Here is an 18,173-nt window from a genome sequence, read left to right on the forward strand (position 1 = left end):
CTCTCACGCTCCGCTCCGCAGGCGACTCGTGGCCCTCAACACCGGGAAGCCAGCGTCCACCCCGACGTCCCGTCCGCAGGCCCGGGACCAGCACCCCGGAGGCGGCGTCCGTGCGGAAGGGGGCGGAGTGTCCGGATCCCGGGTCTCGAGAAACCCGGAGCTCGGCGTAAGCCCCGCCTCCAAGGTCACTGCGTGCCGGTCTTTCCGTCTCCGCAGCGCCTGCGGCTCTCGAAGATGCAGGAGCCAGTCCGTCCCGAGCCGCGGCAGAGCTTCTCCGGCGCTCTCGGCGTCCTTCAGGGCTCCACAGCAACCCCGCTCTCCGAACCCCCGGGCCGCGCACGGCTGCGCCGACGTTCGCCGACGAGACGCAGAGAAGACTAGCCCGCGCCCGCGCCCGCGGGAGTCCGCGGAGCGCCTGCGCGGGGCGCGAGCGCGGAGAGGGCGCGGCTGGCCGCGGCTGCGGCTGCGCAAAGGCGGTGTCAAACGCTGCGCCTGCGCGCTGGCGGGGCGGGGCGGGAAGGAGGGAGGCGGCGGCGGCGGCAGCGGCGGCGGCTGCTGAAGAGGAGGAGGAGGAGGAGGAGGGGGAGAAGAGGGAGGTGTTTCTGTCAGTTCCGGCTGTTTGTTCGGGAAGTGGATCCGCCGCTGCCGAAGCAGCCCGGAGGGAGCTGCGGATCGCGAGGCCAGCACCGACCCCGCCCGCCCGCGCGTGCCTCCCCCGCCCGCCATGGCCCGGGACTACGACCACCTCTTCAAGCTGCTCATCATCGGCGACAGCGGTGAGGGCCGCGGCGGCCGGACGCGGCGTGGGCCCTGCCGGGTGCGGCCCGCGGGGGCCTCGGGGCGGGCAGGCGGGCGGGGAGGTGCCGGCCCGCGCGGGGCGGGGCTGCCTGGTGGCCGCCGGCCCTATGGGCGCGTAGAGGGGCTGCGGGCAGCCTTGAGGTGAGGTTGGGGCACCCGGCTTCGGAGCGGAGGGGCTGGGCTCATGGGGGTCGGGGCTGGGGCCCCCGGTCCTCTCGCCGCGCCTGCCCCTGCCTCACGTGTGACCTTGGTCAAGTCGCGCGATGCCTGGAGTTGGAGAGACCCGGGTTCGAGTTCTGGGACTACCAGCTTCCTTACTCCGTGACCTTGGGCAAGTTGTTTCGCCTTTGTGAGCCTCAATTCCCTCATCCGTGAGGTGGGGACTTGCCTTGCTGGGTGGTATGACTGTTTGATGAGATAAAGCTGGGAAAGTGCTTAGCGCCCAGCCTGGCATAACGTCAGCCCTGGGTAGGTGCTAGCTATTGATGTGATTATTAGTGCCGTTTGTAAGCCTCAGTTTCTTCGTCTGTAAACTGGGGATAATCCCAGAATCTTTCTCATGGAATTACCTTGCACAGGGTCTAGCACATTCCTGCTGAGTTATTACCCGTGTGGTTCTGTCTCCCCATATGTAAAATGGAGTAATAGTAGCATCTGCCTCTCAGGGCTCACTGAGTGTTCAGTGAGATAATGCACACATAGTGTTGGCAACAGCGCCTGCACGTAGAGAGTGCTCAGTACGTGTTTGCTGCTACGTACTGTATACTAGATGGGTACTGGAGGTGGGTCAGCCAGTATTGCAAAAGGGCTTTGACCACGTATGCTCTCTGGGAGAGCTCCTAGCTCCATGCAGTGCATCTTCTCCAGGGCCTGGTGCAGTGCCTTGCAACCAGTAGGTGCCTAAAACACATTTGTTGAATGAATGAATGAATCAGTGTTAAGTTCCTAGAAAAGACAGGTTGGTTCCTGGGAAAGGGTGGAGGATTTTAGAGGTGTTTGGAGTGTGGCAGGTAAGCAGGTTTATGGGGTGACCAGGAGGTCAGGGAGGCAGGCCCTAGGAGGTTTATGGGAGCATAGCTGAGGTGCTGGGATTATATGATGGGGAAGGAGGCTTGGGAGCATGCCAGGTTTATAGACCAGACCTGAGTTGAGGGCAGGGGAGTCATATGACTCAAGGCAGAGGCTAAATTGGTGGTGGAGCCCATGGGTTGTTAAGGAAAGGGGCGGAGGGGTGCAAATGAAAGGAGTTGTGAGACGCTGATGGAGGAGTGCTGGGTGACACTGGGCTGTAGCTGGCTGTGGAAGTGAGTGGGTTTTGATCTCACTGTGAAGCTAGATTGGGATGTGGTTGGTGGTTTGGATCCAGTGAAGGATGGCTGAGGTTTCTGTGGTTATTGGTGGAAGGGAGAGGTAAGGGGAAAAGTTAGGGGCCAATGAGGGAGATGCAGAGTAGTTGTGGTCAAGGAAGGAGTTAGATGGGTGGAGGGTGGATTCGTTGTGGTTTGAATGAAAGAAAACTAGATGAGCTGTGTAGACTAACCTTGGAGATGGAGTCTGGCATTCCTCAGGGTCCCAAGACTTACGCTTTTAAAGGGTTTGATTTCAGCCCCGGCCTTTGTTCCCAGGGGTAGACACCAGGGTAATTTCTCTCCCTTTGGAGAGAAAGTAAGCCCACCACAGTCAGGGGTCCTTATCCCTCTAGGGCTTGTGTGTTGATATCCAAAAATGAAAAAGCATAAACTCTGCAAGAGGATGCAGCTTGTTGGCTTTTCCCTGTAAAACCGAGGGGGTGGTTCTGGCCCCCTTTCTCACAGTACGTTTTGCCTGCTGTGTTGATTTTTCACTCAGAAGTCAGATGTGGGAGAAGACTCGCTAAGTTATGTGGCTGGTTCCTAGCTCAGTCTGAGCTTGTAGAAGTCCATCGGGTACAGGAGTCGAAGCTGGACCCTTACGAGCCTGGGAGATGGTAGCCTCGGTTCAGACTGAGCGTGGCACCTGAGCGAGGAGGAGAGGACCAGGAACGGCCCGGGACTGGCTCCTTATGGGGAGGCTTTCAGGTTTTTCAAATGCTTTCATGGACACTCTCATCTGGTGCTCACCTGCTCCCTGTGCAGTTTGTCACATAAGGAAACTAAGGCTCAGAGGAGCTGACTGCCTTGCCCGAAGTCACACAGCTCGTCACAGGCAAATCCAAGCGTTAATGCACATCAGTGCGATGCGGGAGCAGCTGGTGTCAGAACTCAATGAGTGTTCGTTTCTTTATTACAAAATCTAGAGTTCTTCTTCCCACTCTGCCACATTGTACATGCTTCTGGAATACATTCCCTCAGCTTTTGCAGCTCTTCTTTATGGCCGAGGTTCTACACTTTTTCCAATGTTCTTCTGACTTTTTAGCACAGAAGTGGAATAGCATTTCGTCTGATCTGTGTGGCCAGCCATCCTCATTCTTAGAACCTGGAGGCTGGAGTGGCCGTCAGAGAACTAGTTAGAGCCTTTCACTTTGAACATGAGTGAGCTGAGGCTCAGAGAGAGGAAGTGACTTGTCTGAGGTTGTACAGTGAGTGGGTGACCGAGCCAGGATTAAAATTGTGAGCGCTTTACTCGAAGGTCTCAGGGACTTCAGGCTGTCCAGAACTGAAGCCCAGACAGTGAGGGAACTTTCTGTAGCCCAAAGGAGGAGCAGGGCTGAGGGTGGGGACTTTTGTGGGGGCTTTTTGAGGACCCGAGGATCTGTGTAGGCCAAGAGGCAGGGAGCAGGGGAGAGCGGTGATGGTTGAGGGGCACGTGCGGTGTTTGCCGAAAAAAATCCGTCTTCTGCTGCCTGTGCTCTTCGCAGGGTAGAAGGTGATGGGGCTGGACTGGTTGGGTTTCGTGCTCCGTACGGTTCTTGGGAAGCCCTTGTCTTCAGCAGTGCTGAAGGTAGATTGGTACATATTACGTCCTCCCTTCGGCCAGTGCTGTGGGATGAATGCAAGAGCATGTTTTCCCGAGGAGGCCTCTTCCAGGGATATTTAAGAGAGGTCGTTTCTGGGGCGCCTTGGTGGCTCAGTGGGTTAAGCCTCTGCCTTCAGCTCGGGTCATGATCTCAGGGTCCTGGGATTGAGTCCCGCATCGGGCTCTGCTCAGCGGGGAGCCTGCTTCCTCCTCTCTCTCTCTCTGCCTGCCTCTCTGCCTACTTGTGATCTCTCTCAGTTAAATAAATAAATAAAATCTTTAAAAAAAAAAAAAAAAAAAGAGAGGTCGTTTCTGAGGGTGGGTTTCTCTTCCTTTCAAAGGGAAGAGCAATGCCGGAGATTGGGGTCAGGCCTAGAGCAGCAGTTACTGCGGTCACCGTAGTGGTCTTTCTGCAGCCTGGTGGTTTTCAGCAGCTCTGCTGAGCACAGGGGTGAGTGAAGGGGACTTGGAGAGGCCAAGTTGGAGGGCACACTGCTGTTTCCTTGCTTCTTGCAGAGAGAGCAACTCCCCTTACTTTTATTTATTTATTTATTTATTTAGTTTTTTTAAAATATATATATATTTTAAAAGATTTTATTTATTTATTTGACAGAGAGAGAGCACAAGTAGGCAAAGAGGCAGGCAGAGAGGGAGAGAGAGAGGAGGAAGCAGGCTCCCTGCTGAGCAGAGAGCCCGATGCGGGACTTGATCCCAGGACCCTGAGATCACGACCTGAGCCGAAGGCAGCGGCTTAACCCACTGAGCCACCCAGGCACCCTGTTTAATTTTATTTCTTTTTTTTTTTTTTTTAAGATTTTATTTATTTATTTGAGAGAGAGACAGTGAGAGAGAGCATGAGCGAGGAGAAGGTCAGAGAGCGAAGCAGACTCCCCATGGAGCTGGGAGCCTGATGTGGGACTCGATCCCGTGACTCCGGGATCATGACCTGAGCCGAAGGCAGTCGTCCAACCAACTGAGCCACCCAGGCGTCCCTTAATTTTATTTCTTGAGAGAGAGAGCGAGCCATTGGTGGGAAGGGAGGGGCAGAGGCAGAGGGGCAGAGGAGAGGGCGAGAGAACCCTAAGCAGGCTGCATGCCCTGTGCAGAGCCCGACAGCGGGCTCAGGCTCACCCTGAGATTGTGACCTGAGCCAAAACCAAGAGTCAGACGCTTAACTGACTGAGCCCCCCAGGCACACCTTCCACACCTGTTTTAGATATATGGGATTCAGATAAAATTTAATTTCAAGAAGGATTCTGTTGCCCCTGAAAGTTTGAAAACCATTGCTTTGGCTTTGGTGGGTGCCGTGCTCATAGCATTAGACAGCAAAGCTGTCAGTGTGATCGGCGTTTGTTGTTTGGTCCTGAATTCATTCAGCCATGCTTTGTCGGTGTCTGCTGAGTGCTGAGCCCCGCTTCCAGTGCTGCAAATATCCAGGCCAAGGCAGGCAAGATCTGCTTCCTAGAGGAACTCGCAGCTAGTGGCCCAGACGCAGCTTTTAGCTGAGTAAGCAGACCCAGAAGGCTCCAGGAGGAAGCCAAGGAGCCGGCAGGCCTGATGGGGTGTCGGCGCTGGCAGAACGCTGTGAGGGACCCAGCCCAGGGCTTGGGCTTTCCTTGGGCTCAGCAGGAAGCCTCACCGAGGCGACAATGAGGAAGTGGCCCCGAGCAGGAGCACTGCAGGCCCAGGGGCTGAGCAGCAGGTACTGCGGGGGCAGCGCCCGTCTGCTCAGAGCCGTACGCCTGTCCTTGGGAAGGGAAGGTTCACTCCAAGAAACAAGTTCTGGGTGTCTCCGGACAGTTCCCAGAAGAGCGCATCAGAGAGAGCTGGCCAGAGAGGATGTCTGGGGTTGGTTAGGTTTCGAGAAGCAGCGCGGGAGACGGACGGAGGCAGCGTCCTCTCAGGTTCTGATGAGCACTTACGGGCTCCACCCCACCAATGTACACTTAGCTTGGGGGGCAGTTGAGACCCTCGTGGAAGCTCTCCTCCCCCGAGCCGTGGTCGCACCACCGCTGCGGATCTGACAGGAGGGAGGTGCAGGAGCCCTTTTGGGGTCTTCTGGTTCCACTTTCTGAACCAGGTACAGGAAGACTGCCCTGGCAGTGTGTATCAGAGAGCGCCCCAGAGCCCTGGCTTAACATCGCAGCCCTCTGCGTCCCCGCGGAGGCCCTGAAGGCCAGCTACTTAGCTTCCCGCGGCCCGGGTGCCTCTTCAGAGACGGAGTGGGAATTACAGGCGCGTCCAGGGGCGCATCGCACACACAGCTCTGTGGGCACCGATTCTTTCCTTCTGTGGTTGGTTCACCCAGTCGGCCTCAGGCTTGGCAGGGGTAGGGGATGGGATGGGGGAGACAGGGCAGGTGCACAGGCTAGTGCTGCTCCTTTTAATGTAAAGGGAAGCCAAGTTTATGGGATTCTGCTTGCTCTTGGGACAAGTAGGCTAGGGATTGCTGTGGTCAGTGAAATGGTCTGAGCACGTGTGAGCTCTTGGGCTGACAAGTGTAAGGCGGACCCTCCCCCCCAATCCAGCTGGCAGTGACATCAGCAGGGGGAGGACGGCTGGCAGTTGGTTTGTGTTGTCTGGGCCTCAGTTTTCTCACCTGTAAAATGGCCTCGATAATCTCAAGGGTCCCTTTCAGGTCCACAATTCCTCGTCTCATGCTGCACACAAACTGGGGCTCCCCTCAGTGTATGCTTTTCTAGGGACCGTGTGGCTTAGACACACTTGGCTGTTTCATGTGGCTGACCTTCCCCCTGCTTTATTTCTGTCATTTGGTATCTTCCTCTGGGTCTCATCAGCACAGGGCCTGGGCAGAATCCCCTTTCCCATCTCTCCCCACGGGACTGGGGCAGCTTATCTCGCACCAGGACAGAGGGAGAGGTCAGATGTTGAGTGGGAGAGATGGTCTTGGTGTGTGGCCGATCAGAGAGAGAAAAAGCAGCATTGAGGGGCGACGGGTCTGCTGAGCTTCTAGGAGTCCGCATTTGGGCGTCATCTCCCTGAAGGACTGGGCTGGAGGGAGGGATGCACGCCCCCCCTCATCTCCTGCTTTCTCTCCCGCAGGTGTGGGCAAGAGCAGTTTACTGTTACGTTTTGCAGACAACACTTTCTCAGGTGAGTGTGCCCCTGGGGTGCTGCTGGAGTATTTTGGGTTTGAGATCCCTTTACCTGGCCGGTCCTTTGCCTGCTGTCTGTCTGGTTCAAAAAATCCTTTTGTGGACCCATCCCATTTCCACCCAGAGACTTCTTGTGCCCCAGCATTTAAGGGAGAAAAAGAAAAGTTGAATATTATGAGTTAGTATATGCCTGGATAAAATGTCAAACAGATAGACTCACGAGGTAAAGAATGGGAGCCCTTCACCGGCCCCTGCTCTTGTGTCCTGGGAGCTTCTGTCCACTGTGGTGTGTCTTCCTGGCTTTTTTCCAACTTCACATGCCGTGGGTTGGCAACTGGCCTTCTGTTCTTCCCATCTCTAGCAGACCTCTGCTTCTTCTGAATGCCTGTGGGTCTTCCTGGGCCGTGCGTGCGTGGACCTTCATCCTTCAGCAGCCGTGCTCCCGACATGTGCGTGCTTTCTGGCTGCTTCTGGTTTAAGTGACGCACTAGGTGGAACGGGTCGTACGTTCATCCTTGTGTAGAAGGAGAGTTAACGCTAACGAGGTCAGGGGCTAAAGGCAATTGAAAATGCCGACTTGCTTTTTAAAGAAGCTGTGCTAAGTGACGCTCCCCCTGAAGCGGTCAAAAGTGCCCCTTGTCAGCTCTGATCAGTGCTGCCTCTTAGTATTTGTTTTTGCTAAGCTAGTGGGCAGAACATGCTATCACCGAAGCGTGTGTTTTCCTGAACGCTGGTGAAGCTGGACACGTTTTTGTTTGTTGAATGTCAGATTCATTGCAGAGGTTTCCCATTGGCTTGGCCTCTCCAATCAAGGACTGAACATGACTCTGTCGTCGGAACTCGTGTGCTGTGGTCGGGCAGCCCGCTACAATTAGGAAGTGATTACGTGGCAAACACTTCCCTCTTGGTAGAGAGTTGGATTTGGTCCGACAGCAGCCCTGCGGCACCCCTGGTGTGAAGTCGGGAAGAGTTGTCTGCCCCGTATGCCCTTGGGCGCCACTAAGTCTCAGACCATCTGTGAAGTGGGACCCTCGGTGTCCCTCCCACGCAGGGTTATTGTGAGGGTTACCTGAGACGCCCGGAGCCCTAGTGCCTGGACTAAGGAATCCCTCCGGCCGTAGCCGCTGGCCGTTGCTGCTGTTCCATTCAGGGATGGGAACTCCGGGGCAGGGCGGCTCCCCAGGGTCTGGAGCGCTGCTCTTCCTCCTTGTGCCCCTCTTGCTCACTCCTGGGAGCTTTCAGCTCTGGTCTCCCGGGCAGGGTCTCCTTCCCATTTCTACCCCCAGCCTCTTAGTGGAGTCCATCGCTGGTTCTGGGCCAAAGCGTCACAGCAGTTTCTGCCCATCCCACACCCGACAGGTGAATTCATCTCGCCCATTCGGGTCTCTGGCAGCTCTTTCCTGGGCTGGCACGCCTCTGCGGCCTTGTCACATGGGCAGTTTGTACCAGGGGTACCTCCAGCTCGGCTCCACCGACACCGGGGCCCTGCGCTTCCCCGGGGCGAGGGCTGTGCGGCGGATAAGGATGTTGAGCAGCAGCCCGGGGCTCCACTGATGTGCTCGGGGCTCTGCCCCCCACCTTCTCCTGGCCTTGGAAATGGTGCCTGTTTTTTCCAGGCCCAAGTGTGGCTTCCTCCCCAAAGCCTTCCTCCATCTCTGCCCCACCCTGAACTTTGACCCCTCCCTTGCAGCTCCATATAGTTGGGTGTGTGTGGGTCTTGCCTGCGGCACTGTGTTACACAGTCTGCCCTAAACAGAGCAGGAATGTTGCTGTTTGTAGGCCTGGCGGGACACGACAGTGGCTAGATTTTCTTCTCCACTCCGTCTTTCATAGAGATGCCCGAATGAAGTGTTTCCAGTGCGGCTCAGGCTCTGATTCAGACCCTTCAGTGCCGCGCTGCCACACGCCAGAGAAGGGCCAAGCTCGTGAAAACGGCACAAAGACCCTGAGACCTGGGTTCCGGTCCCCCTGCCTGCCTCCCACTGTGGGCTCCACTGCCTGTCACACACCCCCTCCCCCATTGCTGTTTTTGCTTCCGTCTCCTCTGCCTGCAGCAGTGTTTTCCAAAACGCAGGTCGTGACTTGTGTGTTAGGACGGTAATGTTGTGGGTCATTTACAGTGTTGGGAATAGCACAGGGAAAAGAAACCCGAGTGTGGCCTGGGTCTCCCAGCACACTCAGGCCACTGCTGACACGTCTGCGGCCACCCCTCTCATGAAAGGAGCCCGCCCCTCCCCGGTCTCATCCTGGCTCCTCACTCTGGAAACGGGTCCTTCTCACTTTGTTTCATGTGTCCTCTCGCCCTCACCTCCACTGAGGGGTCCATGGGGTTGTGGGCTTTGTCCTCCTTGTTCAGGGCTCTGTCCCTGGGGCCTGGAACGCGCTGGGCACAGAGAGCCAGCAGGGAGCACTGCGGAGGCCCCTGTGTGGCTGAGGCCGCATCGGGACCCGTGGGCCTGGCTGACGTGCGTGTGTGTGCAGGCAGCTACATCACCACGATCGGAGTGGACTTCAAGATTCGGACCGTGGAGATCAACGGGGAGAAAGTAAAGCTGCAGATCTGGGACACAGCTGGGCAGGAGCGTTTCCGAACCATCACCTCCACGTGAGTCAGGCTGGCCCCCGCCATTCTCACCCCTCGCCACCTGTATTTGGATACATGTCAGGTGTCCGGGCTCCCTGAAATGTCACTGGGGTGGGCTCCTGAGCTGTCAGGAGGCAGGCTCCTTGCTGGCCACAGTGGCTGGCGTGGCGTGAGAGGAGGAGGCGACAAGGGCTGCTGCCCGCAGGCGGCCGGTGGCTGAGCGCTGTGGCTCTGGGGGCGGGCAGGAGAGTACGAGAGTCAGCTCACCCCCTGGCCTTCAGCTCCCTGGTATATAAAATGGGAGAACAGGGATGTGGCATGGTCAGTCACAGTGAGTGACTCTTGTTCGGTGCTAGCTGTGACAGCCACGGTCGGCTGTGCAGGCTCCTGTCACCCACCCCGACTTGGAGGAGGCTTCTCTCTTTTGAGAGGCCAGGAAGGAGCACTGGTACATAGGAGGCCGTTACCAGGAACCTGGTTCACCCAGTGGGTTGCCCTCCTTTGCTGCTGCAGCACCTTTGTGGTTCCTAGCTGGAAAGAGGGGACCCAGCAGGAGCCCTGGGGACCTGTGGAGGGGCTCTCGGTTCTTGAGCTGTTAATAGAACAGCCTCCAGGAAGGAGCAGGGCTTTGAAGACAGTTCAGAATTTATATTTCTGTTCTGCTGTGTGACCTTGGGCAAGTTGCCTCAACTCTCTGTGCTTCAGTTTCCCAGAGGGTTTCTCCTTAGGGTTGGCTTTAGTGCCGAGTCCTCTGTGCCAGGTGCTCTGTGCTTAGGCTTTACCCGGACAGTCTCGTTGCGCCCGCTGCAGTCGGCACTGTTGCCTTCTGCATTTTACAGATGAGGGACTTCTGAGAGCGGGCCTGGCGAGTGAGTGCCGGGGCCTGAGCCGGGGCGCCCCTTGGTGTGTGCAGAGAAGGAGCCGCTGTTGGGCCTGCAGTAGTTGCTTCTTTCATAGGCCTCTCCTTTGCCTCTGCTCGAAGTTCCTGTGTGACAGAGGTCTCTTGGGAAAGTGTGTGAGTTTTCTGGCCAGAGATCCCTTTCCTCCCTTTGGCCTGGAAATGGGACAGACCCCAGGCTGCCCACCCGTCTGGAGACTCCTCAGGATTTTGTGTGCGTTGGGACGTTGAGGGACTAGAAGCCCTCACGGTGGAGGCAGGGAGCGTTGAGGGGAGACTCTTGGAGGTGCTGCCAGGCAGAGAGAAGGACTAGGCTAGTGGCTGCCCGAGCAGGAGGGGCTTCTGTCACTGGGCCAGTGGTGCCAAGCACACGTGCGCCATGGCCGGTGATGCCATAGACCCCTCTGCCGGTTCAGCTCTCTGTGACTGCTCACTGACGATCTGCCCGAGTCCCCTTGTGTCTTAGCAACTGCCAGTAAGGCCTTAAGGAGGGCTGCTGGGTCTGAGGCTCCTTGGGGTAGGATGGATGGCATGGGCAGCCCAAGCGTCCAGACCTGAACAGGACCACCTGTCCAGGTCGGGAGGTCTGGGCTCCGAGCCCAGATGTCCTTACTCTGAGCTGGGACTGTCGCTGAGGATTTTACTGAGTTTGTTTCACTTAATGCCGAATAAAGAGTCTGTGACTATTTCTATTTTATCGGTGAGAAAATTGAGGCCCAGCGAGGGCACAGTTGAAGTGAGGCCCATTTGATGCCAAAGCTCTTGCCTTCTGGTCCAGTCCACAGCTCTGCTCTCTGCTGGCCCCCACCCCGAGGGACTGGGGCTGAGGCAGATGCCGTGATGTCTCCTGTAGGTTGAAGCCGCTCTGGGAATTCAGGGTGGCCGAGAGGACCAGGCCCGTGGCTGTGAAAAGGGCTCTGGGCAGGGCAGTGGGCTGGGGTGCAGAGAAGCCTGTGGCCACCTTGAGGTCAGCTCCTTTTAGGTCAGGGTGGGCAGGGGATGAACCGCCTCCTCCTTCTGTTGGGGACACTGAGCAGCTCAGCTAGTGGAGGGCAGTATGTGTATTTTGGGGAGCTTGAGAAGGGGGCAGTGCTGCACAGTGGTGGCTGGGGAGCACGGGCTCAGCCCCCTGCTGCCATCTTGCCGGTCTTGGGGAAGCTGAGGAAGCTCCATCCTATGTCCCCTGCTCTGTGCCTCAGGAGGCAGGAGGTGCTGCGCACACCTTGCCCCGGAAAGACGACGCCCTGTGAGGGGGCTGGGGAAGGAGGAGGGAGTCTTGGGGGAGAGTTCAGGAGTTGTTCTCAGGGATTGGGGCAGTCGGGGCATGGTAATGTGGCCTTTTCTGATTCAGGCATTAAAAGAGAAACTGAAACTGCTCCCCGTTAGCCTGACAAGGAGCCCTGTTGTCACCCCGTTTCTTCTCTCTCTCTGAGGCTGGGGTTTGCTGGCCCAGAGAAGCATGGCTGGGGTGCACGTCAGGGAGGAGTGAGTAACAAGGTGCTGGATGGTGAGGAAAGGAAGCCCCTGTGATGGCTGGCCCCGGACCAGGAGTCAGACCCAGACACCGTGACTTCAGCAGGTCATTGCACGTGGCCTTGTGGCCTCGGGTAAAATGGCGGCCCTCATGTCTGTCACACCAGGTTGCTGCGAAGACTGGTAGGGCAGTGGGTATAAAGTGTTGGGTGCTGGCCTGGGCACAGAGCTGAGCTGAGCAGGGGTGAGTGGGTGTGATTACTGGTGGCAGTGGTGACAGGAGGCCCAGAAGCACTGGTGTCCCTCTTGTCAGAGCTCTGAGCCCCCGCTCTCGTCCTCAGACTGGTTCTCGCTCTCCGATAAAGCCCTTTCAGCATTTCTTGGTATTTTCAATAGTCTTCAATGCAGGAGAGCTAGGAAGCGTGTTCCTCTGCTTGCATTACCTTGGCTGGGCGGGGACAGTCGCCTGTCGCCCTGGTTCTGGCGCGCATGTCTGCCCAGGTGGGCATGACCTGGCGCTCCAGCGGCAGCAGGTTCGGAGGGCCTGGCCCCCGCCCGGCTTCACGGTGCGGGCTCCCCGGGGCAGCGACACTGTGTCCCTGGAAGGCCGAGCTGTGGCAGAATGAAGCGCGGGGAGACCCCCGCAGGTTCCTGAGGGGGCTGGAGCCCGGGGCGCCGCGCAGCCGCTGCTGTTCGCAGCCCTGGTCTTCGGCCGCAGCCTCGCACGCTGTCCCTTGGTTTCCTTCCGCCTGTGCCAGGGGCCCCGGCTTGTCACTGAAGGAATAGTAATAATGGTGAAGAGCCACCGTTCCTTGACTGTTGGCTGCTTATTGACTGGCCCTTGTGGAAACAAGTCATCTCCGTTATTCCTCGCAGCCGTCCCAAGAGCAAGTACTCGTGTGTCCATTTTATAGTTGAGGAAGGAGGTGATTGAGGTGCCTGTGCCAACCCTCCTGGGGTGCCACAGCCTTTCACAGGTGGCACCAGGGTAGCCTCTGTACTGTGACTGGGCCTAGAAAGTGAAGAGCTGGCCAGGTCGCCGACAAGCCGGTCGGGAGGACGCGGCGGCGCGCACAGCCTCGCCGGCTGCATCGTCGCAGAGGCTGTGGTGCGGGGGGAGCCGGGGGGCTGGCGTGTGGGGTCCACGTCCTCCGTCTGTCCCTCTGAACTGTAAATGCTTGGGTTATGGCGTCTGGAGGGGAATGTTCACGTCCTCCTGCCTTCCAGACCTTCTGGCTGAGCTCAGGCCGGAGGGTCTGCACGGTCGGATGGTGGCACCTCTGGGACAGCTTCTGCCCGGCTGTGCCCGGGTGTCCACACCGTTTCCACGCGCTCGCTGCCCCCGGCGCGGATGAGCCCAGGGTCAGAAGTGGAGTGAATGACGCGCTGGCGGGGCTTCACCACGGGTGTGTCTTCTTGGAGTGGCGTTTTACTAAGAGGCTTGAAGAGAAAAATTCTTTCAATGTTAAAACAAGCCCAGTGGTAATAGGACATCAAATACAAGTTACTTGCATTTTAAACCTAAAATAAGAACTTCAAAGATGTTTCAGGCTAGTGGCAGACTCGAACAACTTGACTGACCACCTCAGGGCTGCTCCCTCTTCCCGGGTGCTTTGGGGACAAGCATGAGCAACAGTGCTGCTGAGCGTCTTGGCCGGGGTCGGAGGGAGAGGGGATGCTGGGTGTCGTGTAGGAGAGCCTGTGCCCCATCATCGTCTCCCTGAGCGCCATCTGGACGCGGGCAGCACTGAGTGAAGGGGCTACTCTTGTTAGGCTGAAGCTCTGACACAGATCCTGACCCTGCAGGTATTATCGGGGGACCCACGGGGTCATCGTGGTTTATGACGTCACCAGCGCGGAGTCCTTTGTCAACGTTAAGCGGTGGCTTCATGAAATCAACCAAAACTGTGATGATGTGTGCCGAATATTAGGTGAGGCTGGATGCCCCGGGGTGGGGAGAGTGGCCTGGAGGGTGACAAGGGGGTACTCCTGCAGGGCTGGACTGACTGTGCTTTGCCTTGAAGTGGGGAATAAGAACGACGACCCTGAGCGGAAGGTGGTGGAGACAGAAGACGCCTACAAATTCGCAGGGCAGATGGGGATCCAGTTGTTTGAGACCAGCGCCAAGGAGAATGTCAATGTGGAAGAGGTGAGGCCTGGGCCCCGGGGGCGGGGGGCACGGGAGGGAGTGGGCCCCAGCTCTGTCCCACAGCTGCAACCCTCCTCTCTCCAGAGCACTTGGTTGCCTGACAAAATCTGCTAGTAACTGCCGTTTCTTGCGGCCCACTGGATGCCAGGCATCGTGCTAGGCCTTTTGCAGGTGTTAGTTTGTGTCTCAACAGTCCTCTGACCTGAGGTTCCAAGTTGAGGTCTGTCACCCAACTTGTAAGAGGCCGAGTCACGCTGAGACGCAGCCCACAGCCCAGCCACACAGGGTTCCTGCTCAGTCTTCAGCCTCACTGCCCTCCCTGGCCCCACCCGTTACCCCTGTCCGCTCTCAAGGCTTTCCGTGGGGCCTTGGCCTCCCTGCAGACACCTGGTTGCTTCCCTGTGGTCTCCAGGCTTCAGGTGGGCCCCTGCTGCGCATCCCTCAGAGGCTTCTGGGGAGACCGGTCTCCCGTAGAGCTGCTGAGCCTTTCGGCCAGGGGCAGCTTCCCTTCTGCTAGGCCTGCTGGGAGGTAGTTGTGAGTCTGTGGGAGAGAAGTGGGACCTTTTGCTACAAGCCTAGCAGGCCTTGCTCATGCTTCGGGTGAGTCCTGCCTCACAGTGTGTGGAATCTGGAGACCCAGGGAAGCCTGGATCCCCCCACTGTGTCCTGGACACCCGACTGCACGGTGACAGGGAGCCCAGGTGTCTCGGAGTCAGGCTGGGATCACAACACAGGCCTTTCTGTGGGACCTTGGGCAGTGACTTCATCTCTCCAGGTTACTACCTGTTCCTTCTGTAGATCGGGGTGGGGTGAGAGTCCTTGCCTCCTGGGTTGTGAGCAGTGAGTGAAGCAGATTATGTCCAGTGCTTGATGCCTTTCCTGGCAGAGGGGAGGAGAGGACTGTGGGTTGGTGGGCATTGGGGGGGGGAATCCACTGGATCCTGGCACCACAAGGACATCTTAGGGTGGGGTCTGGGGAAGGTTCTGGGGGAATGTGCAGTGACGTGGCGTGTAGTGTGCAGGCTCTGTGTCCCTCTGGCCTGTCTTCCAGGTGGTGAGGTTCTCGGTCTCTTTAGAGGAAAGCCTGGAAATTCCTGAGATTGATTTCCCTAAGACATAGCTCTCGGGGCTTTGATGTTGTTCCTTTTTGACCTTTAGAATTGACCAGCTCCTTCTGGAAAGGGTTTGAGGACCTACGTACAAAAAGCCCTCATGAGTAGAAATAGCAAATGGGGAGTGGGGCCCAGGGCAGCGGCCGAGCCGGCGGGCAGACGTGGCTCCGCGATGGGGCTCGCCACACCGGGCCTCGCAACCGGGTCTGAGGCCCATCCCGCCTCCTTCGTCCTCACAGATGTTCAACTGCATCACAGAGCTGGTCCTCCGAGCAAAGAAAGACAACTTAGCCAAACAGCAGCAGCAGCAACAGAACGACGTGGTGAAGCTCACGAAGAACAGTAAACGAAAGAAACGCTGCTGCTAATGCCCCCCAGCCCACTGCAGAGACTGCGCTGCGGCCACTCCCCGGCCCGAGGCCCCGCGGGACTCCTGGGGACAGTCTCAGTTTCGTGCCGTTATTTAAAGAATTCTTTCCACGTTTTTGTATCGGGAGGCGCCACCGTCGGCACTTCCTCCCCTTCCCCCTTGAGTGCCAAGAAGGTGTTGGATGACCTGCCCTTCCCTTCTGGTGCCCCTGCCCCCTGGCCAAGGCACCTGGGCCCGGTGAGGACGCTGCGGGCCGAGCGGACTGATTAACCAGATCTGTACATAATGTATATTGCTTTAACCAGCCGCACCACCCTCGGCCTGCTCCGGCTTCCGCCTCCTTAATGCCAGCCTGCTGCAGTAGACCCTCCCGTCCCCGCCCCTCCCCGCCACGCCGGGCAGCCAGCGGCTTCCTGAGGAGACAGGATCGAGTTCTAGTCACGTTTTTTGCCAACCTGGGCCGGTGGAGCGGGTCTTCCGTGTTACTTGTTCTCCTCCAGGCCGTCGGCTTCTGTCCCTGGCACGTAGGGTCTCCCCTCTCTCTGGAGCCTGTGCCGTGTCTCTTCCCTGCCCAGCTCCCTTCCCTCTCCCCCCATCCCCATTCCTCCCCTGCCCCCGGAACCATTCTGGCAGCTGGGGGAAACCCGGCCTCGAGGTAGGCCTGGGGGTTCTCATTAGAGGCCTAGCCTTTTGGCTTACAGGAAGACTTGCTCCTGCCTTTTGGTCACCAGATTTCTTGTCCTGCCTTCTAGATGCCTCTGAACTACAAACCCAGGGAAACCATGGCTTTTAATTTATACCAGCCTGTTTCAGTTCCAACAGAAAGGTAGGGGTGTGTTTGTGCAAGGCTGGGGGCTTGCAGGGGCACTGCGGAGCGTTATTTTAATACATAAAATGAAGCCAAATCAAATGAATTAAGTTCCTCACACTTTCGCTTCCTGAGGTTTGGTTGGCACAGCAGCAACTGTTGTGGCCTCCCCACTTTGGGTCCAGTGTTTTTAGAAAAACCGAATGGCTTCCTGTCATTGTGGGGCCGGGCTCTTGGCAGAGCAGCATTGCCTTCCTGGCCGTTCCTTGGTGGGAAAGGAGAACGGGCCTCCCACCCTCGTCTGCATCGGCCTGGGGCTTTCCACGGAGCTCTGGGGTCCCTTTTGCGGCCCCGGGCACCTCCGAGTGAGGAGTGGGCGCCAGGCGCCGCGGGACTGTGGGGTGCCGCGTCAGAGGCGGATGGCAGGCAGCCTTGGGTCATGGACAGGACTGTTCTGGTCCAAAGGCAGCAGGAGGATTTCTTAGCGGGTGCGAGGGAATGGCAGCTGGGGCTGGGAGCCAGCCGGCTCTGACCTTGGTCCCTGGAGGAAAAAGCCAGGGTCATCTGCACTTGATTACTGTCCCCCTCGGGACACTTCATCATTCACCTTTCCCCTAAAAGGATCACGTAGCCTGGGAGTAATTTATTTCAACACCATGATGTGTTTTGTTAGATTTCCTTTCCTAGGTGATTTCCAGGCAAAGCCCTGATCGGACAATCACATCACAGATCACACTGCAGATTTTCCATGTTAACACTGTTGGTGGGTTTTTAATCAGTAAAAACTGGGGGTTTCTTCTGACCTGTCTCTCTGCTTCCCCAGACTGCCAAGAGCCCGTGGTTGTCTGGGAGCAGGCCTTCACTGGGGCCACCTGAAGAGGTGGGGGAGCTCTGGGCCCGGGGACGCGGTGCTGTGGAGGGCGGCCGTGGGGCCAGCCGACAGGCATCTTCTGACTGGTGGGGGGCCGGGAGGGAAAGTGTGGTCTCCGTCCTCAGGGCTGTCGGGGTGACCTGAGGTCCTGGGCAGGATGCAGAGAGCTCGAGACTCCTGGGCAGGCAGCGTACTCAAGTCTGAGTGTTCACGTGACATCAGTGTGGCAGTGCTTGCAGATTTGAGCAATAAGGGGAAGGGGTCCTGGAGGTTTCCAGCCCGGGCTAGAAGCTGGCTATGGCTCTGGCAACTGGACGTCCAGACCCAGGTGGTGGGGTGATTGTGGTGACGACAGTGTGCCTGTCCCACTGAGTGTTACACGCATGAATGGGGGGTGGGGGTGGGGAGACTCACAGGGCTGGACTGACGTCCTGGTGGACCTGATGTGAAATTCCTGTTGAACAACAAAACTTTTAAATGGTTTGCTAGGATTATTTCTGTATTGAAAGTTTCTAATTATGCTTTTTAAAAAAATACTAAAAATAAAGGTTCAAGCTGCCAAATTTTCTTCCAGGGTCTGTTTCCTCTCCTCCAGCTGTGTCGTGGGCGGGCCTGCCTTCTTCCCACAAACGGTATTCAGCTCTTGTTTGTTCTGGTCTGAGTCCAGCACAGGTGCCTGCCCAGGCCCAGGGCCACTTTCAGAAGCCAAGTTTGTTTTCCCCGCAAAAGGTTGGTCCAGTTTGAGCTTCCCCTCCAGTTCGAGGCAGAGGTCGGAAGCGCACGCGGTAAGATGCCAGGGGAAGTGCCCTGTTTATTCTCTGCACGGCCGGAAGGATGCAGTGGAAGCTTTGCCTGCAGTGATTTCTCTGTGACTCCTGAGTTCCTGCCAGGCTGGAGGGCCTGCCCCGGGCATGGGAAGCAGGGCTGGCAGGGCGCCCGGGGCCAGGGTGTGTGTGGAGGTGGGGCCCGTAGCGCTGTCGTGGACAGGATGCCTGCGCCCTCCTGGGGAGGTGCCCCCCTTCCTGGCTGAGTCCCCTCACCAAGTACCAGGAGAGGAGGG

General features: G+C 57.6%; 1 protein-coding gene across 2 annotated transcripts; it reads left to right on the top strand.

Moving 5' to 3' along the window:
- The first annotated feature begins 587 nt into the window (after positions 1–587).
- Positions 588–17,680, top strand: RAB35 (RAB35, member RAS oncogene family). Of its 2 annotated transcripts, XM_044244170.1 has the most exons (6): positions 594–776; positions 6,796–6,846; positions 9,330–9,453; positions 13,610–13,734; positions 13,828–13,952; positions 15,304–17,680. In XM_044244170.1, the coding sequence occupies exons 1-6, from the start codon at positions 725–727 to the stop codon at positions 15,430–15,432; spliced, it is 606 nt and encodes a 201-aa protein (XP_044100105.1). In that variant the 5' UTR covers positions 594–724; the 3' UTR covers positions 15,433–17,680. The 2 variants fall into 2 exon arrangements, with proteins under 2 accessions (XP_044100106.1, XP_044100105.1); XM_044244171.1 differs by lacking the exon at positions 13,828–13,952 and having other exon boundaries at positions 588–776; positions 15,304–15,410.
- Positions 17,681–18,173: the final 493 nt, after the last annotated feature.

The sequence above is a fragment of the Neovison vison genome, chromosome 3 (genome assembly GCF_020171115.1).
Source record: "Neovison vison isolate M4711 chromosome 3, ASM_NN_V1, whole genome shotgun sequence".
NCBI lineage: Eukaryota > Metazoa > Chordata > Mammalia > Carnivora > Mustelidae > Neogale > Neogale vison.